This window comes from Mobula birostris, chromosome 7 (assembly GCF_030028105.1).
Source record: "Mobula birostris isolate sMobBir1 chromosome 7, sMobBir1.hap1, whole genome shotgun sequence".
NCBI lineage: Eukaryota > Metazoa > Chordata > Chondrichthyes > Myliobatiformes > Myliobatidae > Mobula > Mobula birostris.
In genome coordinates, this window is record NC_092376.1 from 43,048,897 (window position 1) to 43,074,763 (window position 25,867).

At 40.5% G+C, this 25,867-nt stretch overlaps 1 protein-coding gene across 6 annotated transcripts in view; it reads left to right on the forward strand.

Annotated features, from left to right (window-relative positions):
• The window catches only part of atp8a2 (ATPase phospholipid transporting 8A2), a 510,439-nt gene that overhangs the window by 210,220 nt on the left and 274,352 nt on the right, over positions 1-25,867 (forward strand). For all 6 annotated transcript variants that reach the window (XR_011886570.1, XM_072263012.1, XM_072263011.1 and 3 more), the window contains 7 exons: positions 1,571-1,643; positions 4,972-5,077; positions 9,887-9,969; positions 10,667-10,716; positions 11,445-11,514; positions 17,781-17,865; positions 20,167-20,306. Coding sequence is in view for 5 of the 6 variants with exons in the window: in XM_072263012.1 (XP_072119113.1) it covers positions 1,571-1,643; positions 4,972-5,077; positions 9,887-9,969; positions 10,667-10,716; positions 11,445-11,514; positions 17,781-17,865; positions 20,167-20,306 (607 nt within the window). In the remaining variant the exon portion in view is untranslated. The remainder of the gene's footprint in view (positions 1-1,570; positions 1,644-4,971; positions 5,078-9,886; positions 9,970-10,666; positions 10,717-11,444; positions 11,515-17,780; positions 17,866-20,166; positions 20,307-25,867) is intronic.

Here is a 25,867-nt window from a genome sequence, read left to right on the forward strand (position 1 = left end):
GCTGAGTGCTAGATCAGCGACATTTAGGACTGCTGATCCAGAGCTTCACAAGAAGTCCACATCTACAGTGGATGCAATCTCACTGGGTCATCTGGCAACAGCAATGCCTACGTCAAGCTGCTCTTTATTAACTACAGCTCAGCATTCAATACAATCATACCCTCCGTTCTAATCAACAAGCTCCAAAACTTGGGCCTCAATACCTCTCTCTGCAATTTTGGATCCTTGAGTTCCTCATCAGTGGAGCACAGTCAATGCTATCAGAAATAACATCTCTTCCTCGCTGACATTCAACACTGGCACACCTCAAGTATGTGTACTTAGCCCTCTGCTCTACTCTCTCTACACCCACGACTGTGTGGCTGGGCATAACTTAAAGTCTTCTATAAATCTGCCAATGACACAACTATTGGCAGAATTTCAGATGCTGATGAGGCATACAGGAGCAAGATAGATCAGCTGGGTGAGTGGTGTTGCAACAACAAACTTGCACTCAACGTCAGTAAGATGAAGGAATAGATTGTTGACGTGAGGGAGCACACACCAGTCCTCATCGAGGGATCAGCAGTGGAAAGGGTGAGCAGTTTCATGTTCCTAGTGGTCAAAGCCTTGGAAGATCTGTCCTGGGCCCAACATATTGATATAATTACAAAGAAAGCATGACTATGGCTATATTGCATTAAGCGTTTGAGGAGACTTGGTTATCAAAGATGCTAGCAAATTTCTACAGCCAACTCCATCATAACCAGAACTGAAGACACCTTCAACAACAATGCTTGAAAAGGGTGGAATCTTATTAAGGGCCCTCATTACCTAGAACGTACCCTCTTCTATAACTCTATGTTATAGTTATGTGGTTTTGTTAGATTTTCAGTCTTGGTCTGTCCTGTGTTTCTGTGATATCACACCAGAGGAATATTGTATCATTTCTTAATGCATGCATTACTAAATGACAATAAAAGAGGACTGCGTGGCCTCATAATCTAATCTCATTGCTACCATCAACGGGGAGGTATAGGAGCCTGAAGAGACACTCAACAGCTTCTTCACCTGCACTATCAGATTTCTGAATGGACAATTAACCCACTTTCACTAGCTCACTATTTCTTGTATGTTCTGTTTTTGCACTACTTGTTTAACTTAATTTTATATTTCTTATTGTCAGTTAGAGATTTTTATTATTATTATTATTATTATATATTACAAAGTACTGTTGCCGCCAAACAAGAAGTTTCAGGACATATGCCAGTGATGTTAATTCTGAATCTGATTCTGAAATTGCTTTTGTTAATCCAGTGAGGCAACTGGCTACCACCTATTTGAGGATATTTAATAATGTGCTGGAAATACCGATTTCAATGACGCCCAAGTTTTGAATGATGCAGGTATTGTGGACTAAGGTGATAAAAGATCAAAAGTTATTTCCATGTCAGGCAAACTTGAGCTTTTAATATTCTTTATGATCACAGAGTTAGATTGGAGGAAGAATGAAATAGAGGGAACAGTATTCAATTTTGTGTTAAGTAAGAAAAAGATTTTTGATTATATTTTCCATATTTTTGATTTGCAGACACATGTTTACTTCCAAAGAATCAGCTGAATTTGATGATCCAACATTAATAGATAACATTGTCAATGGGCATGTGAGTTTTTGTTATTCTATGTCTTAAGGTGTACTTATGCAATAATTTAATCTGATCCTGAGAAGCCTTCTCAAGTATCTAAAATGAATAATGTAAAACTGAACTATGGGTTGGTATGTCAATAATAAAAGTGGTAAATAGTGATTAAATAATTGGATTTTACAAAATAGCATGTTACGATCAGAGAATTCTCTGGGCTCAGCCACTTAATCACTCCTGAATTATTGGTATTTGAGTACTTTGATTAACATTTGAAGATCTTTTTGGTGTTGAAGGGAAATTATCTTCTTGAGACAGTTTGATTGTATTTAATGTTACTCTACATTTTGTGTAGAATATACTTCATATTTTCAAATAAAAGTTTCTTTCTTGACTTTGGAAAATTTATCATTAAGTCCTTTTCATTTGGTAGTAGTAGAACATGGATTATGAAGCCATTTGTCTTGGGTACTAACGTATTTCCTCTGAGGTGATGTGGGAAAAATTCTATGTTCAATAATAATTTTGATTGATGTCCATAACTACCCAGCACTTGCAAAGTGGGTTGACATATGGTAGTGTTCCATTGCCTCACTAAATTAGGTAAAATGTTTTCACTGCATCATGAAATTGCCCAACTGCAGAAATGGAATCGGATCTATTATCACTGATTTTAATGCAGGAAGTTTATTATTTGTGGCAGCTGTACAGTACAAACGCATAAAATTACTATAAAGTACAAAAATAGAACAAAATAAAAGAATAACAAGCTAGCGTTCATGGATCGTTCAGAAGCTTGATGGCAGAGAGGAAGAAGCTGTTTCTGAACCACTGAATGTGTCTTCAGACCCCTTACCAACTCTTTCATGGAAGTAATGAGAAGAGGGCATGTACCAGGTGGTTGACGGTCCTTAATGATGGATGCCATCTTCTTGAAGCACTTCTCTTAAAGGTAAGGGTTGCGCCTGTGATGGAGCTGACTGAGTCTACAGCTCTCTGCAGGATCTTGTGATGGAGCTAGTCACAATACTCTTCCCATCAATAGAAACGTGTAAGAATATTTAATGACCTACTGATCTCCTCAAAATATGCTCGATTTCTTGGATAGAACCTGGGCCAGGTTGATGGTTCACTTCATATTGCTCTGATAGTACTATGTTTGAAGAACATTGAGTTAATCTTATCCTGTCAACACCATATTAGTAATCCAACTTGCATGGACTTGATAAAAACTTGCACGCACCTAATGTGTTCTAAAATCTATACCTTGTTCAGTGTAATCATAAGTGAGAAATACATTGCATTTCTAACAGCCAGGTTCTCAAGAATCAGTACTTGCTTTCTCTTGAACATTCCTGTTTGAGTTTTATTCTCTAGCTGAAAAATATACACCATTAAATATTGCACCATTTAATACATGGCAAGAAAGTTCAGACAAAGGCAAAAAGCTTTTGCAGAAACGGAACAGTGAGTTTAGTAACATGATGTCAAGGCACCAACTTTTCCCTCAATATCTGCAAAATGAAAGAACTCAGTAAGGAAGATGGTTCACATGCTCCTGACTTCATTCACGGTGCTGGGATTGAGAAAGCAATACTCTGAACATCACCAATACCCTGTCCTGGTCGAACCACATACATTTCATGGCCAAGAAAGCTCACCAAAACCTCCAAATCCTCTAGAAGACTGAAAAAATTTAGTGTATATCCCTGTCGACCTTTAAACAATTTTTATTAATGAACTATAGAAAGCATCCTATCCGGATGCATCACAGGTTGGTGCGGTAAATGCTCTGTCTGTGACACAGTCTAGCACACTATGGAAACTAGCCTCTCCTCTATGGAGTTTGTCTATACTTCCTGCTGCCTCAGTAATGCAGCAGTATAATCAAATACCCCTCCCACTCCACTCATTCTCACTTTCTTCTTTTTGGTAGAAGATACAAAAACCTGAAAGCATGCTCCACCTGGCTCATGGACAGCTTGTACCCTCTGTTGTAATATCCTAGTATAATAATAAGAAAAACTCGACCTCACAATCTACATTGTTATGATTTTGCACTTTATTGTCTATCTGGACTACACTTTCTGTATAGCTGTTGCATTTTATTCTGAATCCTGTTATTGTTTTACCTTGTACTATCTTAATTCAATGTGCAAAAATTTGATCGGTGTGAACTATATGGAGGAGAAGCTTTTCACTGTACCTTGTACATGTGACAGTAATAAACCCATTCCATTTTCACTTCTGTATTGTGCTGTTTAGTTATGTAGAACGAAGCGGTTAATATACATTGCCCACATTGATGGCCAAATGTGAATCTGTTTCAATAGTTTGTAATTCTGCATTGCACTCTGTAATCCTCAGATCCATGTATTCCCATGGTTAAGGTCAGACTCCATAATATTTTCCCAAACACACAGGAAGACTCCCATAATCTGCTATCTAACTATTTAGAAATCTTAATAGTTCGGGATCTAGTCTCGCAGGAGATGTTTTCCGCAGACCCGTCCTGCTCACTGGAGCCTTTTCTCCTTTGCTCCTTTTAGGCTTTCCAGGTTCATTGGAAAATTTATTATAATACTGAATAATATATCAAAGTGAATTAAAATTTGTGAAAGCATATTAATATGAATTTCATCCAATAGTCTAGTAAAGTTGCAGGTCCAGCACGACCAAAGTCCCCAGCATGCCAGATTATTGGAATTTTATAACATACTTATCTATGAGTTGAAGAATCAATTGTTATCTCTATAAATTTGATTACCGAGCTACAGACCAGTTATCACATGGCTCCCTGCGGTGTACTTTTCTGATAGAGACCGCTGCAGCTTGTGATTTCACAATCTATCATTGTTCATAACTCTCAGTCAATTGAATAAAAGTGATTTATTAGTTAATATTTTTTGGCACCTGTGTTTATTAGTGCTTGTTAATGTCTTCAGAACATTATAGAACACATTCATGTTGATTGAAGAATGTAATGCTATCCACCATTTTCTTCTAGCTGAAAGGCAATTTGAGTACCTAATGATAATGAGACCTTAGTGTATTTCTGATAAGGACAATCGTCACACTTCATCTCGTTACTGCTAGCAGGGAGGAGGTACAGGAGCCTAAAGATATTCCCTCAACATTCTAGGAACAGTTCCCATGCCCCCCCGCCCCCCGGCATCAGATTTTGTGAATGTGGATGTGACCCGTACTGTACTGCCACCACAAAACAACAAATTTCACTGTATGTGTCAGTGATATTAAACCTGATTACATTTCTGGTACCTCATTTGTCAAAGTACTTAATATCTGTTACCATTACCACTTCATTTCCACACTCTATGCTTCTTTTCAGCCAACTGCCAATGAAATCCAGGAATTTCTCATTATGATGGCAATTTGTCATACAGTCGTTCCTGAAACAGATGGCAATGATGTTAAGTACCAGGGCTCATCACCAGGTAAAATAACTTAAAAGCAATTGTAGAATTGGGATTAATGCACAATTAAGCCCATATATACATTTCTTAAGCACCAGATTCCTTTCTCACAGATGTAAGATATGTTATTGGACTGAACTTGGATTCAGAGTATTTGGTTCTTATTGGGCAAGAATTGCTGAGGAACAAGCAACCATTATCACATCTGCTGCAGAAAATAGTCCTTACATTTGTGCATTCATTGATTATTCGGTTGATTTTAAACCCTGATATCTTTGTTGCATATATAATTTATAACCTTTAAGATCACTTTCATGTATAAAAAGCTTGTTGAAACCATCAATTCAATTGAATGTAGTGTTTGTCTAGATCTTGTGCATAAATTTAAATAGTTGGTGATAAATTTCCAGGTAAGTAGATCTGTTCAAATTGCAAATTAGAAGAGGATGGGCTAAAAGGATTGCTATTTCTCTGTAATTTGTTGCTCTGACAAATCTTTGATTGTCAGTTGATTGTGAGGCATAATATCCAAGTTAAGAATACTGATGTTTATCATTCATTTGGGCACCAGTGCAAACACAACAGTGGTTGAATATTGATGCCTATATAGAAAAAGGCATTGATATCAGTTGTATCTATTTTCATTTAATTTTGCATCATTGGTTACTACATTACAGACCATGTGTGCTCATGTTAAAGCATCCACATTTGTAATTTGTATTAATTGATAGGTTGTGTGGGTGGGGGGGGAGGGAGGCTGTTATCATGGTCAATCCTGGCCTCCAGTATTGAGTTTGCACATTATCCCTGTGACTCAGGTGCTCTGGTTTCTTCCTTTATCCTGATGATGTACTGATTAGTGGGTTAATTGGCTGCTGTAAATTACTCTCTATATGCATGGCAAAATAATCAGGATTATGAAAAAGAATAAGCTACAGGAACATAAGTGGAGATGAGAGGAGAATGAGATTAATAGAATGCTCTAAGAACCATTGTAGACTGATTAGCTGAATGGCCTCCTATCTCGTAAGGAAATAAAATGAATAAATAAAAAATTAACGTGTAATTACATTGTATGGTATTTGGCTGGATCTTTTAAGAGCTTGTCCTACTTACAGGAGAATTGGAGGTGGACTAAAAAAAAATCCAAAGTTAAGGTGAAAAGAATGGAAAATAAAATACTTTGTGGAAACATGGAGGGCTCTAGCAAAAACTTGAAACTAAAATATTATGTCATTGGAGCTGGAAGGTCTCTGGCTAATGCAGCAGCAGCAGGGGCAATGGTCAGGAAATGATGTGAATTTTGTAGACTAGACAATAAGAATAGGAAAATAGAATATGATAGAGCGAGGTGTCTCCCAGTGGAGGCTGGTTGTAGGGGATTCATAGCCCGTTCTTTAGTTAGGGCCTTCAGCATTTTGGGCATCGAGGGAGAGAGGAAGAGGAGAGCCATCCGCAGTACCACTGATGCGGCAGAGAGGGCCTCAAGATGGCTGTGGCTCAAAAGAGGGGAGCCATGGAGTCATAAGTAGCTAGCCATCTGGACACAAGCTGGGGTCTGATCAGCCCCGACTGGGTCACCTGGAGGAGGTTATATGATGTTGAAAGACCCGAAACACCCGATGATTCCAGGAACATCACTGAAGATGTGTCCAGAAGCATCAATAGATGTATGTACACAGTGATACATTTACAAAGCCATGTAATTTTGAAGGAGTATCAAAAATATTACTGGCAGCAAAAGTTTGGGTTTGGCTGGGTAATAAAGAATGGTTAGAATCATCACACCAGAGGAAGAAAGAACTGCATTTTGTAGAGACTCCTCTGATCAGAGCTTGCCCAAAATTTGATGGTAACTATTTCCACATTGAATTGATTCTCTCTGAAATTAATGAAGTGTTTCCATTTGTTATTTTTCTGTGTGTGCTATATGTGATTTCTATGCAAATCAGACTTAGGATGATATGATTCCCCATGCAATGCTTCTATTCTGCTTTTGCCACATTGCAGGTAAAATTAGAACTTAGTTGCAAACATAATGTGATTGGGCCAGGTACTGTGCTAGTTCTTTCTGACTTGTTTGGCTTTGCTATCACAACAGCCTCATAGGAGTCTTTGTGTCTCCTTGCTATTTGCCAATACTTTCTAGGCCTTCTCAAATAGCTGTAAGTGGAAGAAGCATGTAGGGAACAGATGCACTGTGGCCAGAGAATGGAAGTGAGTTTCAATTCTTCCTCCCTACTCTTCACCTTCCGACTGTCTGAGTCCTTGGGGCCCACCCACTTTGCCTGGGAGCAAAGACCATGTCAGGCCTGGTTCAGTATTAGTGGCCTCCACCCTGTTTGCAACACAACCCAGTCCAGCCTTGCAGGGGCCACCTTACCTGATAGATCTTGCCATGGCTGCCAGCTTTCTCTTATGTAGATTGACTCTTATTGCTAATCTTCAACTACCTAAATTTCTCAGATACTAATAATGTTTTCAGCAGCAATACCTGGTCAAAATGATTGGAAGTGCTGCTATGATTATGATATTTCTTAGCGTGCACTAAAATTTCTAGGTTTATATGCATGGAACCATAGGATTGAGTTTAAGAGCCGAGAGGTAATGTTACAGCTATATAGGACCCTGGTCAGACCCCACTTGGAGTACTGTGCTCACTGCTGGTCACCTTACTACAAGAAAGGTATGGAAACTATAGAAAGGGTGCAGAGGAGATATACAAGGATGTTGCCTGGATGCCTTTTGGGAATAGGTTGAGTGAACTCGGCCTTTTCTCCTTGGAGCGACGGAGGATGAGAGGTGACCTGATAGAGCTGTACAGTATAAGATGATGAGAGGCATTGATCGTGTGGATAGTCAGAGGCTTTTTCCCAGGGCTGAAATGGTTAACACAAGAGGGCACAGTTTTAAGGTGCTTGGGAGTAGGTACAGAGGAGATGTCAGGGGTAAGTTTTTTACGCAGAGGGTGGTGAGTGCGTGGAATGGGTAGCTGGCGACGGTGGTGGAGGTGGATACAATAGGATCTTTTAAGAGACTCCTGAGTAGATACATGGAGCTTAAAAAAATAGAGGCCTATGGGTAACCCTAGGTAATTATTAAAGTAAGTACATGTTCGGCACAGCATTGTGGTCCAAAGGGCCTGTATTGTGCTGTAAGTTTTCTGTGTTTCTAACATTGGAACTGTATGGCACCCAAAGAGGCCCTTTGACCCACAATATCTGTGCTGACCATGATGCCAATCCAACAAATCCCATCTGCCTACACATGGCCAATATCCCTCTATTCCCTGACCATGTGCCTGTCTAAATGCCGCTTAACAGTTGCTATTGTATCCACTTCCTCTCTCAGTGCATTGCAGGAACCTACCACTCTATGAAATAAAGAAATAGAAATTAAAAATAACTTGATTCGTAAATCACCTTTAAACTTTCTCCCTCTCATCTTAAAGCTATGCTCTCCAGTATTTGACTTTCCATGTTGGGGGCAGGGGGGAAACAGTTCTGATTTTCTACCCTATCTACGCCCCCCCCCCACCCCCATAATTTTATATATTTCTGTAATTTTGTCCCTCAGTTTCCAGTGCTCAGAGAAAACCAGTCCAGGTTATAACCTCTGCTTATAATTATTACTCTCAAAACTATACAATAGTTTGGTAAACCTCTTTTGCATAACTCTAAAGCTTTTACATCCCTCTTGCAAATTGACAAGCAGAACTACACATAGTTTTTCAAATGTGGGCTAACCGAAACATCATCTAACTGCAAAGTTACTTCCTGATATTTAGACTCAACACTGACTGCGTCGCTTCTTTATCACCTTATCTACTTGTGTGTTACCACTTTCACAGAGCCATGGACTTACACCCAAGATCCCTCTGTGTGTCATTGCCACTTAGGGTCCTTCCATTTATTCTATACTTTCCTTTTGCAATTAACCTCCCAAAGTAAAACACCTCACACTTGTCTGGTGTTGTACATGAGCAGTAGTATATTGTTCTGATGCAGGCAAAAAGGGGCAGCCAGCTGGTGTATAGCAGACTGTAATGATCTAGGTTACCAGACGAATTTATTTTTGTGTTGATTGTGAGATAAATATGCATCAAGACTTCAGGAAATCTCTCCAGCTCTGTTTATATTCACCTGAAAGAGAACTAAGATAGTATGTCAAGTTATCTTCAAATAAAGGAATCCACAGAAATTTCATGCTGGATTGTGCTTCAGGAACAGATCTGTAAAATGCTGCCTTTTGTGTGGATGTCAGAATGCCATACGAGGCAAGGCAGACACAAATGAGGATTAAAGTGTGGATATGGGTGAATTTGAAGTTGAGACTGAGGCAGGGTATGTTTCACAGATGGAGGTCAGTGGAGGTCATTTGTCTGCTGATAGCAGGAGACAAATAGAGAAAGGATCTTGCCCATGATCTCTGTTATCCACAGAAATCCTCTTGGTCCCTTCAAAATCCCAGGGATGCCCACCAGAAATTGTCAAGCCTAAGAATGAATCTATTATGGCCAGAAAAGACAGAGGTGTATCATGTGGAGTTGCTGTGTGAACAAGTCCTCACAAGCTCCAAAGGACTATGTTGTGAAGCGAAAGGTTTTGAAACTTTATTCTAATTCAGCCTGTAATGTTCCAAAAGCAGAAGGAGTATTGCGTGGGAAATGACATCAATCCAAATATGTCTTGTTCAGCATCTGCATCCAGTTGACAAGGGTGCATTGCGGCTAGCAGTGACCGGTCACTAGATAGTGCTTTTTTTTAATTACATGAGGTAGTGGTCCTCCTATTTATTTGGGTAGTTGCTGACAGATGTAATTTTGTGCAGATGAAAATTCATTGGTAAAAGCGGCAAAGAAGCTCGGATTTGTTTTCACTGCAAGAACGCCAGATTCTGTCGTTGTAGATGTTGTGAGTAAACCTGTTTATCTTTACTTTTGGAGGTGGTGTAAAAGAGGAGGGTAGGGTATGGAAGGGTAGAGGTAGTTTGATGGAACCATACCAGCAGTAGTTAGGTTTGATGCTGGTTGGACTTGTCTGCATTCATGTACCTCTTAATTATTTTTGGGGCATTTTATTTTGGGCATTGAAATGTTAATTCTGGAAAATCTTGATGACAACACTCGGTCGCCTTAAAAGAAACTACATGTGTTCAATCATTTTATGTGTAAGAAGACTTGCATATGTGCAGAGCTGCGGTATGACCCTAAACTTTATGATAGATGCTGTCACATTTGTCACAATGTTGCTGGACCCAATGTGTAGTCAACAGCAAAGCCCAGTCTTGGTGGAATTCCTCAGCATTATGCTGTTATGGAGAAGTGGCTCCACTCTCTGAGGGCACATCACTGCTGATACCTCACTAATGCCCCAGTGTAGGTGAATGTTTGCAGTCACAAAGATTAGGCAGTGATTCCAGGTAACAGCTCAGAATTTGCTTTTTTTTTCCCCAAAAAATATGCTTTCTATAACTATCCATGGAAAATGTTATTTTGTATTGATAGTTCCTCTTTTGAGTATGCATTATTTGCTGAGGGAAGTCTATGTAATCCATAAGTGCATGAGAGGTAATCCAGATAAAATGATTGTTTTATTTCTTATTTACCAGATGGGAAAGGAGCAGATATATGAGCTTTTGAATGTTCTGGAATTTTCCAGGTACTGCTTCCATCATTTCATTCATTAAAAGGTCCAGTCACAAAGTAAAAAAAAAAATCATATGTGCCTTATGTCCTCTCTATTGCTTCTCTTCTATCCCACCACCCTGCCCCCCTCACCACCATAATCCCCATTCTCTACCACCACCCTCTGCCACCTTGTGTCCCTCCTTTCATACCTCAGTTCTTCATCTTCTTATTTCCCTGTTGCAGCTTGCCATCAACCCTGCTGCATTCCTCCCTCCCTCTCCACATTCTCGCCCATCCTCCTGACCCAGCCGCTCCTTGTGTCTTCCCTTTCCTGTCCTGTTCTCCTCCATGTCACCTATCCTCTATTCAAAGTTATGATCAAATATGTGACTTGTAAACAGTAAAATTGTGTGGATTAGTTGAGGAAAATGTTTGTTTTATGTTCTGTTTATTTCTTTTATGAAAGAAGTATTGGTTTGTTAAAGATGGTTTTATTTAAAACTGCAGATAGGTTTAATATGGTCCAGTTAATTGGATTAGATGCTTGAGTACAGGTAACAACAGCTTGCTCAGAGTAAGCTCTGGCTGATGATGCGTAGTGTGAAAATAAATAATTCCCTAAAAACACTTGAACTTTGAAATAGTAAAAGTAATCCACAGCAACTAGGTACATTGATATAAAAATAAAATAACATTGCTCAGCTGTTGTAATTTTTTATTATTCATAATCTTGTTGTGAATTTCCTTTCTGTCCACTAGCAACAGGAAGCGAATGTCAGTGATTGTTAGGATACCATCTGGAAAGATCCGACTATACTGTAAAGGAGCAGTAAGTACCTGGACAATGTTTTCACTGGTGCACCAAATAGCACAAACCTGATTACACATATTTAGAAGTTAGTTTATTTCAAAATATTTGATGTACAATGATTTTAAGGGATTTGTGGCTAATTTAAATGCAGGACCTGAAGCTCATTTTATCAATGTTTTATGTGGATCCAGTTATACCCTAGATTTAATTCTGGTTTATGTTCAATGTAATCTAATCTGAAACATCAATCACTGCTTTGTAAGTACAGCCAATGATTAAATCCACTAAAGTTCAAAATGTTCCTAGAACCTTGCTTATCTGATTTATTTTTATGCATATTTTTTAAAAAGCAAGCCAACTCTGCTACTATTCATGCTGCCCAACTCTAAATGTGAACAAGTGGAAGATGGAGAAGTTATGGTACAACCATGTATAATTCTGGCCACCATACTATAGAAGGGGTACAATTATACTGGAGAGGCCAAGAATATTTAATGCCTGTAATGGACATTCAATTATGAAGCAAGACAGACTGCACTTGGAGTATTGTGAGCAGTTTTGGGCCTCTTATCTAAGAAAAAAGATGTGCTGACGTTGGAGAGGGTCCAGAGGAGGTTCATGAGAATGATTCTGGGAATAAAAGGGTTAATGTATGAGGAGCGTTTGATGACCATGGGCCTGTACCTACTGGAATTTAGAAGAATGAAGGGGGAATCTCTTTGAAATCTATTGAATGTTGAAAGACGTAGATAGACTGGATGTGGAGAGGATGTTTCCTATAATGGGGGAGTCTAGGACCAGAGGGCACAACCTCAGAATAGGGGAATGTCCATTTAGAATGGAGATGAGCAGGAATATTTTTAGTCAGAGGGTGGTGAATCTGTAGAACTTACTGCCACAGACGGCTGTGGAAGCCAAGACATTGGGTATATTTAAAGTGATTATTTAGAGATACAGCTTGGAACAGGCCCTTCTGGCCCAACTGAACTACACCACCCAGCAACTTACTTTTTTTTTAACCCTAGCCTAATCACAGAACAATTTACAATAACCAATTAACCTATTAACCGGTACATTTTTGGAATGTGGGAGGAAACCAGAGCACTTGAAAGACACCCACACACACACGGGAAAAACCTACAGACTTTCTTACAGGGGACGTCAAAATTGAACTCCGAACTGCAGTGCCCTGAGCTGTGATAGCGTCATGCTAACTGCTATGTTACTGTGGCACCTAATGGTATTAAGGGCATCAAAGGTAACAGGAAGAAGGCAGGAGAATGAGATTGACAGGGATAATAAAACAGTGATGACAGAATGGTGAAGCAGACTCGATGGGCTGCTCGATGGGCTGAATGGCCTAATTCTGCTTCTGTGTCGTGTGGAAATATGCTGTGTTTGTTTTCCTTGAAGTAGAGCAGATGGAGCAAGGACCTTCAAGAAATATACAAAATTGTGAGTGGCTTGGCTAGAGTAGATGGCAGGAGGTCCCCCCCCCCCCATGGCAGAGGAATCTAAACTAGAGGGCAGATGTTTAGCATAAGAGATGAGAGGCCCCAGTTGAGAGAAGAAAGAACACTTTCATCCAGAGGAGTGTTAAATCTGGAACGCTCTGCCTGAAGCAGTTACACTTGCATCATTTAAGGAGTGCAGCCAGTCCCTGGGTTACTGTCCATAAACTGATGTTGTGTTCCTATGTGGCAGAAATAAACAATTACAGTTGATTAACATGAACATTTATTTATTGCTTCCCTTATGATGGTACAGAATCAGAATGTCCCTCATCCACTAGCTGGTTTGACAGCCTCTCAGTATCAATAGATGTTTCATTGTTTGATTAAATGATTTTACAAGAGTCAAGGGAAGAGACTTGCCTAGGCAGTTTCCAAAGCAAATGGCTTCAGTGTTCTCCCACTGTGAACTGCCAGCTACATCCTTAAACACAATGTATCTGTTTAATTATTGATGGGAGGTTACTTATTGATGAGTTGTTTTTTTTTTGAGACTAACTTTCTGTTGAATTAACTAGCTGCTGCTACTCATAGAACTTAAAAGGTATTGCCCCCCCCCCCAGAAGTTGTCATGTTTTATTGTTTTACAACATTGAATCACAGTGGATCTAATTTGGCTTTTTTGACACTAACAGAAAAAAACACTTTCATGTCAAAGTGAAAACAGATCTCTACAAAGTGATCTAAATTATTTACAAATATAAAACAAAAAAAGAATTGATTACATAATTATTCACCCCTTTTAATTTGACACACCAAATCATCATTGGTGCAGCCAATTGGTTTTAGAAGTCACATAATTAGTTAAATGGAGATCACCTGTGTGCAGTCAGGCTGGCTCAATTGATTGTAGTAAAAAACACCTGTATCTGGACAGTCCAACTGCTCGTGAGTCAGTATCCTGGCAAAAACTACACCATGAAGACAAAGGAACACTCCAAGCAACTCTGCGAAAAGGTTATTGAAAAGCACAAGTCAGGAGATGAATACGTAGAAACATAGAAAACCTATGGCACAATACAGGCCCTTCGGCCCACAAGGCTGTGCTGAACATGTCCTTACCTTAGAACTACCTAGGCTTACTCATAGCCCTCTATTTTTCTAAGCTCCATGTATCCATCCAGGAGTCTCTTAGAAGACCCTATCATTTCCGCCTCCGCCAGCAGCCCATTCCAATTACTCACCACTCTCTGCATAAAAAAAACTTACCCCTGACATCTCCTCTGTACTTACTTCCAAGCACCTTAAAACTGTGCCCTCTCATGCTAGCCATTTCAACCCTGGGAAAAATTCTCTGGCTATCTACACAATCAGTGCTTCTCATTATCTTGTACACCTCTATTAGGCCACCTCTCATCCTCCGCCGCTCCAAGGAGAAAAGGCCGAGGTCACTCAACCTATTCTCATAAGGCATGGCCCTAATCCAGGCAACATCCTTGTAAATCTCCTCTGCACACTTTCTATGGTTTCCACGTCCTTCCTGCAGTGAGGCGACCAGAATTGAGTACAGTATTCCAGGTGGGGTCTGACCAGGGTCCTGTATAGGTGCAACATTACCTCTTGGCTCTTAAACTCAATCCCACGATTGATGAAGGCCAATGCTCTGTATGCCTTCTTAACAAAGAGTCAACCTGTGTAGCAGCTTTGAGTATCCTATGGACTCAGACTCCAAGATCCCTCTGATCCTCCAAGCTGCCGAGAGTCTTACCATTAATACTATATACTGCCATCATATTTGACCTACCAAAATGAACCACCTCACACTTATCTGGGTTGAACTCCATCTGCCACTTCTCAGCCCATTTTTTGCATCCTATCAGTGTTCCGCTGTAACCTCTGACAGCCCTCCACACTATACACAGCACCCCCGACCTTTGCGTCATCAGCAAATTTACTAACTCATCCCTCCGCTTCATTTATAAAAATCATGAAGAGTAGGGGTCCCTTGAGGTACACCTTTGGTCACCGGCCTCCATGCAGAATATGACCCGTCTATAACCACTCTTTGCCTTCTGTGGGCAAACCAGTTCTGGATCCACAAAACAATGTCCCCTTGGATCCCATGCATCCTTACTTTCTCAATAAGCCTTGCATGGGATACCTTATCAAATACCTTGTTAAAATCCATATACACTACATCTATGGCTCTACCCTCATTATTGTGTTTAGTCATATCCTCAAAACATTCATTCAGGCTCATAAGGCATGACCTGCCTTTGACAAAGCCGTGCTTGACTATTCCTAATCATATTATGCCTCTCCAAATGTTCATAAATACTGCCTCTCAGGATCTTCTCCATCAACTTACCAACCACTGAAGTGAGACTCACTGGTCTATATTCCTGGGCTCTCTCTACTCCCTTTCTTGAATAAGGGAACAACATCCACAACCCTCCAATCCTCCGGAACCTCTCCTGTCCTCATTGATGATGCAAAGATCATCTCCAGAGGCTCAGCAATCTTCTCCCTCGATTCCCACAGTAGCCTGGGGTACATCCCATCCGATCCTGGTGACTTATCCAACTTGATGCTTTCCAAAAGCTCCAGCATATCCTCTTCCTTAATATCTACATGCTCAAGCTTTTCAGTCCACTGTAAGTTATCCCTACAGTCACCAATATCCTTTTCTGTAATGAATACTGATGCAAAGTATTCATTAAGTACCTCTGCCACCTCCTCTGGTTCCATACACACTTTTCCACGGTCACACTTGATTGGTCCTATTCTCTCATGCCTTGCTCTTCACATACCTGTAGAATGCTTTGGGGTTTTCCTTAATCCTGTCTGCCAAGCCCTTCTCATGGCCCCTTCTGGCTCTCCAAATTTCATTCTTAAGCTCCTTCCTGCTAGCCTTATAATCTTCCAGATCTCTACCTTTACCTAGTTTTTTGAATTTTTTGTAAGCTCCTCTTCTTGACTAGATTTGCAGCAGCCTTTGTACACCACAGTTCCTGTACCCTACCATCCTTTCCCTGTCTTATTGGAACGTACCTACACAGAACCCCATGCAAATATCCCCTGAACATTTGCCACATTTCTTCCATATGTTTCCCTGAGAACATCTGTTTCCAGTTTATGCTTCCAAGTTCCTGCCTGATAGTCTCATATTTCCCCTTACTCCAATTAAATGTTTCCCTAACTTGTCTGTTCCTGTCCCTCTCTGATGCCGTGGTAAAGGAGATAGAATTGTGATCACTATCTCCAAAATGCTGTCCCACTGAGAGACCTGACAACTGACCAAGTTCATTTCCCAATACCAGATCAAGTACAGCCTCTCCTCTTGTAGGCTTATCTACATCTTGTGTCAAGAAACCTTCCTGAACACAACTAACAAACTCCACCCCATCTAAACCCCTCACTCTAGGGAAATGCCAATCAATATTTTGGAAATTAAAATCTCCACCACAACAACCCTATTATTGTTACTCCTTTCCAGAATCTGTCTCTCTATCTGCTCCTTGATGTCTCTGTTACTATTGAGTGGTCTATTAAAAAAAACACCCACAGAGACTCCATAGACAATCCATGCATGACTTCCTCCCTTTCTGTAGCCGCGACACTATCTCTGATCAACAGTGCCACGCCCCCACCTCTTTTGCTTCCTTCCCTGTCCTTTCTGAAACATCTATAGCCTGGCACTTGAAGTAGCCATTCCTGCCCCTGCACCATCCAAGTCTCTGTAATGACCACAACATCATAGGTCCAAGTGCTGATCCACGCTGTAAGCTCATCCGCTATATTCATAATACTCCTCGCATTAAAATAGACACATTTCAAACCATCTGTCTGAATACAAGAAAATTTCCAAGTCATTGAATATCCCTTGGAATGTAGTTAAGTCAATGATCAAGAAATGGAAAGATAGCACAGCTGTAAATCTGCCTGGAGCAGGCTGTCCTCAAAAATTGAGTGACCTTGCAAGAAGGGGCCTAGTGAGGGAGGTCACCAAGAGGCCTATGACAACCCCAGAGGAGTTGAGAGCTTCAGTGGCTAAGACTGAGCGTAGTGGCTTCAGAGACAGTTTCTATTCTGTCTGACTCCTGAGACCAAAAATATCTTCCAAATATAGACCAGATGACTTAGGAGCAGAATTAGGCCATTTGGCCCTTCGAGTCTGCTCCACTGTTCACTCTGACAGATATCACTTCAGACCCTAGGAATTTCCATTCAACACAGGCATCCTGAGACTTTTAGATCCAGAAACTCCTTATATTTCATCCATGGTTGTAGTGAGATGGATGGTTGGTCTCAATTTGCATTGGAGACAGAATTCATTCAACTTCTGATTGCTTCATTTCAGTTCCTTTCATTTATTTTTATTTATCAAAATAGCTTCTAATCAGAAGCAAGATTTAAAGAAATAGTTTAGACTAAGGCTTCCTAACTGAGAGCCATATAGTTTCTATTATTTCTTTGAACCTCTGAATATTGGTACTGAAAATGCAGACTTCAATGTCAGAAGTTCACAGGTGGCCATACAACATGTTCAGAACTTTGGAGCTAATGGGTTAATTGTTGTCTGTTAGAGCTGAAAGCTGCACAGAGAAAATACCGTTCTCTTTTATTGGCAAGAATGTTTTAATTAAAAGACATTGCATTGGGCCTTATTTTGAACAATCTTTTTGATTAATATTCCAATGATGCCAATTATCAATCTAATAACATAATAGTTCTCAATTAAATTTTAATTTTCAAAGAATATCATCTTACCATAATTGAGAATTTGTACGAGGTATTTGAAAGGTGAACTAATGAATTTCTTGCTATTAACAGGACAATGTCATTTTTGAAAGACTTTCTGAATTGTCAAATTACAGAGTTCAGACATTGAATCATCTTGATCAGTTTGCTGCAGAAGGTGAGGAAACTGAAATAAGATGCACTTTATGATATGGATGATACTTAGATCGAAACTTGCTATGAATACAATTATAGTAATCTTACTATAGCCAGCAAAACACATGCCACCACGTGCATCCCCTTTTACCAAGGCTAAAAAATGAATAGTAGTATCAGTGTATTTAACTTTCAAACTTCAGTGAATTGATATGTTGCTCATTATCATTCTCTGATGTTTGCTGTACATCTGTGGTGTAAGAGAACATTAATTTGAGCAGATAATCTATTGCACTGCTTAAATAAGCTGCCTGCCTCTCACCTTTTCTTAATTTTTTATAGCATATGTTTTGTAAGCTCTTGCCCAAGTAATATGGTGAGCTTTGAGAAACAGTGGAAACAGAGGGGAGAGGAATTGCCATATATTGTTTTGCTCCAAGTTTGACCTTTCCAACATACCCTGAGTGGAGAGTGTGAGTGTAAAAGCTACAATTCAGAAAAAGTAAAGGAACGAAACAAAACTGATTTCTTCACCCTTCCCCATTCTGGAAGTCAACAATAATTTTCTCTTAACTAATCAGGTCATTACCTAAGTGGAGTCTGTCAATTAGATGCTGATATGCAAAGTTGTGAAAACTTTCCTCTTGGAACGTTTTCCTCTTTCACTTTATTTAATTGTATTCTCTGATATTTACCATAGCCCTCTCATGGTTAAGATATAAGAGCATAACATCGTAACAGCAGCAGGTCATTTTGACCTCCCACACTATTCTACCATTCAAAGAAAATATGGATGTTCATTGTTGGCACTAGCCCTATATCCCTTGATACTCTTACTATCCAAAAACCTACTAACCTCTCTCTTAACTTTACTCAGTTCATTACCCACAGTATTCTTAGTCATACTGAATGGCTAAACACAAATTTCAAATCTGTGACCCCTGGTTTTAAACTTCACAGCTAGGGGAAAACATTAATCGTCTATCCACAGTGTCAAGATCTATAAGAATTATATTAATTTTAATGATCTAGTCAGCTCCATCTTGGTAGTAGCCTACAAAGTACCTAGGACAACTTCAGGGAGTGGTGTCTCAGAAAGGCAGCATCCATTATTAAGGACCTCCATCACCCAGGTCATGCTTTGTTTTCACTGTTACCATCAGGTAGGAGATACAGAAGCCTGAAGGCACACACTCAGCGTTTCAGGAACAGCTTCTTCCCCTCTGCTGTCTGATTCCTAAATGGACATTGAATCTTTGGACACTACCTCACTTTTTTAATATACAATATTTCTATTTTTGCACATTTTAAAAATATTCAATATACATAATTGATTTGTTTATTATTTTTTTTAACTTTTTTTTCTCTGCTAGATTATTTATTGCATTGAACTGCTGCTGGTATGTTAACAAATGTCATGTCACATGCCAGTGATAATAAACCTGATTCTGATTCTGAGCTCACCTCTCAATTCTGGACTGTATGACCTAAACTGCTTAATGCTTAACTGCTCCTCATAGGTTAATTAACTCCCATCTCCCTGTGCCCCTTTCAAAAGAATCAATCCAGTGAGCCTTTAGTACAATCCTCATACGACAGTTCTGTCCTTTCTTCGGGAAGCCAAGCCTGTATATGATTGTTCACTGCACTCCCTTGCTCTCTCTCTCTCCCACCCCACCCCATACTCTCACACCCTCAAGTTCTTGTTCATCCACTCCCTTTGAATGAGTGTAAGGAGATTCCTGGTCATGGTTTATGTATTCTGGAGATGGTATCCGTGGAGAGCATTCTGACAGGCTGCATCACGGTCTGGTATGGGGGGTGGGGGGGGGGGGACACGAGACTGAAAGAAGCTGCAGAGGGTTGTAAATTTAGTCAGCTCCATCTTGGATACTAACCTACAAAGTACCCAGGGCACCTTCCAGAAGCAGTGTCTCAGAAAGGCAGCGTCCATTATTAAGGACCTCCAGCACCCAGGGGGCCATTTTCTCACTGTTACCATCAAGTAGGAGGTACAGAAGCCTGAAGGCACACACTCAGCGATTCAGGAACAGCTTCTTCCCCTCTGCCATCTGATTCCTAAATGGACATTGAACCCATGAACACTACCTCACTTTTTAATATATATTATTTCTGTTTTTGCATGATTTTTTTAATCTATTCACTATATGTATACCCTGTACTGTAATTGATTTATTATTTTTTTCTATATTATGTATTGCATTGAACTGCTGCTGCTAAATTAATAAATTTCATTACATATGCCGGTGATAATAAACCTGATTCTGATTCTTTTGCTGAAGAAACTTTAACTACTTTTCAGGTTTAAGGACATTGTGTTTTGCATATACTGACCTGGAATTTCATGATTATAAGCAGTGGGCACAAATTTATCATGAAGCCAGCACATCTCTTCGGAACAGAGCCAGCAAGCTTGAGGAATGCTATGAACTCATTGAAAAGGTGAGAGGTGACTTTTGTTGTATTTGTGCAATTAGCCCTGTGTTGTAGCAGCAATGGTATTTCCACACAGGGAAGTAGGGATGCCATAAAAGAATTTGTCTTAATACTGCCCTGCTGTAATCCCCACAGGGATTTTTATTTGTTATCTGGAGTCTTTCACTAGGCCTCAATAGGCCTGTCATGCTTTGTTGGCTGAATCTACTTCGTAAGTTTGCCAGGTTTTTAACCAGCCACAGGGAAATGTACTTTTATTCCAGTTGTAGGTACTTATGGACAAATGGTAATGAGTTTACTTTCAATTTGAATCTGACCTCGGGGGCTACTGTGGCTGAAATAGTTTTTCAATGCAGTAGAATAGAAGAAGGTAAGTAGCCTGAGGGAAGACTGGCTCACTATTTTTCTTACTGGAGAAAAAAGGAGGCTTAGAGTGGAGGTTTTCATTCTTAGAGAGGAAAAACAATACATATAAGAATTATTTTGTCAGCATTTACTGCTACATTTCATTGTGTATTCATTGTATCATATCCATATTTAAATAACCAATCTGCATCAAGCTCTTAATGCTAGGTGTATAGCTGGAGATGCTCTAAAACTGTCCATGCCACCACGTGAGCTGGATAGTGCAGCTGCAACTCATGGTATCTATTCTACAGTATAATTGTGTAGTTATACCCATCCCACAAAGTGTAGGATAAATCCAGAATTGCCATCTGTCTTTCTACTTTCAACTGTGAACAATGCTATTATGTGGGGTTGTGGTAGACAATTATCTAGATTTTACCAAAGCATTTAGTTTCTGAGCTTACTATAGCTTTGGTCCAAAAACAGAGCAGATCTACATCCCAGAAACCTGGTAAAAGTCATCAAAACGGTATTTGGCTAAGCATGGCATCATGGAACCCTCATCTGCTCCTATGTCTTATGGTCTTGTAAAAGACAGTGGAAATTAAGAAGAAAACTGCACCAGCTAGAATTGTACCTCAGACAAAAGATTAGACTTGCACAGCATAGAAACAGACCCTCATGTCTTCCATATTCATACTGACCAGCAGACTCATCCATACTAATCCTATTTATCATCACATTCACAGCCATAAATACTTTGGGAATTCAGTTCTATCAGAAATGTGAGAATATTTCCCTTTACCATGCATTCAGATTCCAAACACCCTTCGGTTGAAGGGATTCATTGTGTTTGTCCTAACCGTGCATTTCCAAAAATGCATCGTAAATTCTGTCTGTCATTCTCTACCCTCTTCAATATCAATATCTGCTTTGGAATTGCAGACAAGGTAGAATTTTCAGTGGCAGGGAGGAAAATGAGAGGCTGGAAAGTGATACAGAAGTCAGTGACAGCAAATAGAAAAGACAAGACAGCAAGAGCTGGGCAGGGGGCGAGGAATGCCTATCAGATTAAATTTCATTTCTTACCGTGCAGGAGATCTGACAAGTATGGCAGATAAACTCAGGGCGTGGATAGCTATATGAGACTGGGATGCTATAACTATTACAGAAACATGGCTAAGGGGACTGGCAGCTTAATGTTATGCAGTACAGGTGCCTTAGGTGGGGTAGAGGTGGGGGGAGTGTTACATTTTTGATCAAGGTGAACATCATGGCAGCGCGATGTGAAATTACTGAAGGATCATTGATTGGAGCTGGAAATAAGGGGATGATCATCTTGCTGGGCTTGTGGTATAAGCCTTCAAATGGACAAAGGGAGTTAGAAGAACTAATACGGAGGAAGATTGGAGAGTTACAAGGAAAGGAAGGTTGTCATGGTGAGAATTTTAACTTTCCTAACATATACTGGAGCAGCTGTGTTGTTAAAGTGTGATAAAGGATGGAACTTAAGATTGTTCAGGAAAGGTTCCCTGGACAATATACAGAGGGCCCTGCTAGGGAGAGGGCGAAGTTTGATGTACTGTTTGACAGGATAAGTGACTGAGATGTCAGTGGTGGGGCACTTTTGTAATTGTGACCACAGTTATATTAATTTTTTTAAATAGTTGTGGAACGGGACAGAACTGGGCAATGGGTTTGTGTTCTAAATTAGGACAAGGCGAATTTTGACATGCAAAAGTTGATTGGAGTCGGTTATTTGCAGGCAAAGGGGCCTGTGGCAAAAGTGGGGGCCTTTAAAGCTGAGATAATGAGAGCTAAAGATCTGCATGCTCCTGTTAGAGTGAAGGGCAAGGCTGGTAGAAGTAGTTAGCCCTGAATGACAAAACATATTGACGCTCTATTCGGGGGGAAAAAGATGGAGGCATTGGTCAGGTTCAGGCAGCTGCGATCAAATGATGGAGTTTTGGACATGCAGGAATGTACTTGTGACGCCAAACCAAGTTATCGGGTGATTGATGCAAATGAGAGAGATAAGAGAGACAATGGAGAAACGTTCAAAATGCTAATGAGAGAAGAGAAAGATTAACGGAAAAGAAACACAATTCAGAATATTGACAGACCGGTTGCTTTGAACCTGAACTGCTTGAAGTTTGATGGACAGGCAATACCCCAGCAGGGGGATAAAAAGAGCAGGTTCGCTAGGCACGCGACACACCACGAGATCACGAGATAACGAGACCCTGGAAAGAGCGGTGTGCCCCCACAAGTTGGTGGGAGTTTGGAGGTCCGGTTCGCGGGAACCAACCATAGGTGTAAAGGTACAATCGGTGGGAACCTGGTGTGTGTGTCCGCCCTTGCCTGGGTGCCAGGTTCACCGCGGAAGAACAGTGGTATCCAGAATGGAGGGGTCACAGTCGGTGACCACAGCGGGATAGAAGACATCAAAGGTCTGCCTGATACAAACTGCATTCATCCTCTCTCCCCTCTCTCCCCTCTCTCCCCTCTCTCCCCTCTCTCCCCTCTCTCCCCTCTCTCCCCTCTCTCCCCTCTCTCCCCTCTCTCCCCTCTCTCCCCTCTCTCCCCTCTCTCCCCTCTCTCCCCTCTCTCCCCTCTCTCCCCTCTCTCCCCTCTCTCCCCTCTCTCCCCTCTCTCCCCTCTCTCCCCTCCCCTCCCCACCCCACGGCACAACAGCGATTACTGCGAACTGTACTAAGCTGAACTGAACCCTGCATCACTTAAGACTGATCATTTTACCCCTAGACTGCGATACAGCTTGGTTTGATTCCTATTACCCTAGTTCTGTGTACATGTGTGTATTATCATTGGTAACCTGTAGCATTTATATCCTTACGATTAGAGTACTGTGTTACTTATTTCTTTAATAAAACTTTATTAGGTACTTTATTAGTTCCTAGTAATCCAGACTCCAACGAGTGGTCCATTTCTGCTGGTTTGGCAACCCAGTTACGCTTACGTAACATACTCAAAAAGGAAATCAGGATGGCAAAAAAGGAGCACGAGACAGCTTTGGCAGAGAGATTAAGAAAAATCCAGAGAAATTTTGTAAGTTTACTCTGGGGGAAAAAGAGAGCATAAAGAGCCTCCATGACCAAAATGAATGTCTTTGTATGGAACTTCAGGAGATGGGCAAGGTCCTTAATTAATATTTCTACTCTGTTTTTACCAGGGATAAATAGATGAATATTTTGGAGCAAGTTAAAGTTATTGAGGAGAACTTAGTCCACATTATCATAGAGGCGGTACTGGACATCTTAAATATATGAAGGTAGACGCGTTTCCAAGGCCTGGCCAGATATATCTAAGAACACTGTGGAGGTTAGAGAAAAAATTGCAGAAGCCCTGGCTGAAATATTTGCATTGTTGACCACTGTTGAGATGCTGATATACTGCAGGATAGCAAATGTTGTGCCTTTATTTTAAAAAGTTTGCAAAGAAAATCCTGGGGTCTATGGACCATTAGGTGTAACTTCAGTGATAGGAAAAAATTGCAGGAAAGGATACTGAGGGTAAGTTATACATGCATCCGAAAAGACATGGGTTGATTATGGATAGCGAGCATGATTTTGTGAGTGGGAGATCATGGCTTAGAAACTTGACTTTTCTTGTGTTTTTTGATGATATCACCAAGAAAGTTGAATAGATGTGGTCTACATGGACTTTAGCAAGAGTTTTGATAAGGTCCCTTGTGGTAGGATGCTCTAGAAGGCTAGAGTTCATGGAATCCAGAGAGATCTGGCTAATTGGCTGGTTGGCTTCATGGTAGGAATCAAAGGGTGATAGGGGTGATGATGGAAAGTTAATACTTGGATTGGAGGCCCATGACTTGTAGTATCTTGGGTTGGTGCTGGGCCCATTGTTCTTTGTTAATGATTTGGCTCAGAATGTATAAAGGACAGTTAACAATTTGCAGATGATGGAATAGTTGGTATAGTGAACAATGAAGAAGGCTATCAAAAATCATTTGGGGATCTTGATCAGCTGAGTAAGAGGGCCAAGGAATAACAAATGTTCAATTCAGTTAAGTACAAGATGTTGCATTTTGAAAAGTCAAATCAAGGTAAGGCCTTTGGGAGTGTTGCAGGGCAAAGTGACTCTTAGTTCATGTTCCCTGAAAGTGGAGTCACAGGTAGACAGGATGGTGAAGAAGCTTCATCAGTCAGGGGACTGTGTAAATGTTGAGAGGTCATAGTGCGGTTCTACGGGATGCTGGTGAGGTTGCACTTGGAGTATTGTTCAAAGGTTCATTTATTATCAAAGCATACAACTTAGAATTATCCTCCGGGTAGCCATGAAACCAAGAAAGAAAAGAAAAGGCAGCATGATCATCAACCCCCAAATCCCCCTCCCTGCACAAAAGACAGACAAACATGGAGCAGGCGTATCAACCCCAATCCCTTCTGCACAAAAAAAACAAACAAAATGTAACAGGCACATCAGCCCCCAAATCCCTCCTCGCACAAAAAAACAAACAAACAGGAATGGGCACTTCGAACCCTAAATCCCCTTCCCACACAAAAAAAAAGAAAGATCGGGTGCAAACACAAAATATAAAAAAACTTTTAAGAATGAAAAAAAGCCTATAGTCCAAGTCCACACAACGCAGAAAACCTGGGCAAACACTCTCCGGGCCCAGTGGCAGACCTTTCCCTGTGTGTAGCAGAAAGATCAGAAGGCAGGCAGGCAGCCGGCACTCACCTTCCACACTCCCCTCAATGCTTCATTCTCCCTTGGTGCTTTAATCAATGAAATGGAGTCGAACATCGGCTCGCGCTCACCACCTCTGCCACACAGAATCCTCTCGGAGACTGCAGACTGCTGGAACACCCAAACGATCTCTAAACTGTATATCACAGGCTCCAGCAGTTTCAGAATCACATCCATGATGAAAAACAAACCTATAAGATAAGAGGTTAAATATATGGTTTCATATCTATCCAGAAGATGTTGACCAAAGGAGTGTTGTAGGCAGATGCCAACTTGACCGGAAGTATTGTGTTCAGTTTTAGTCACCTACTGTAGGAAAGATGCTATTAAACTGGAATTGCTGCAGATTTTATGAGGATGTTGCCAGGACTTGAGGGACTGAGTTATAAGGAGAGGTTAGACAAACTAAGACTGAGGGGTGATTTTATAGCGTTGTATATAATCATGAGAGGCATAGACTTTTTTTTCTAAAACAATCCATTCTTCCTGTC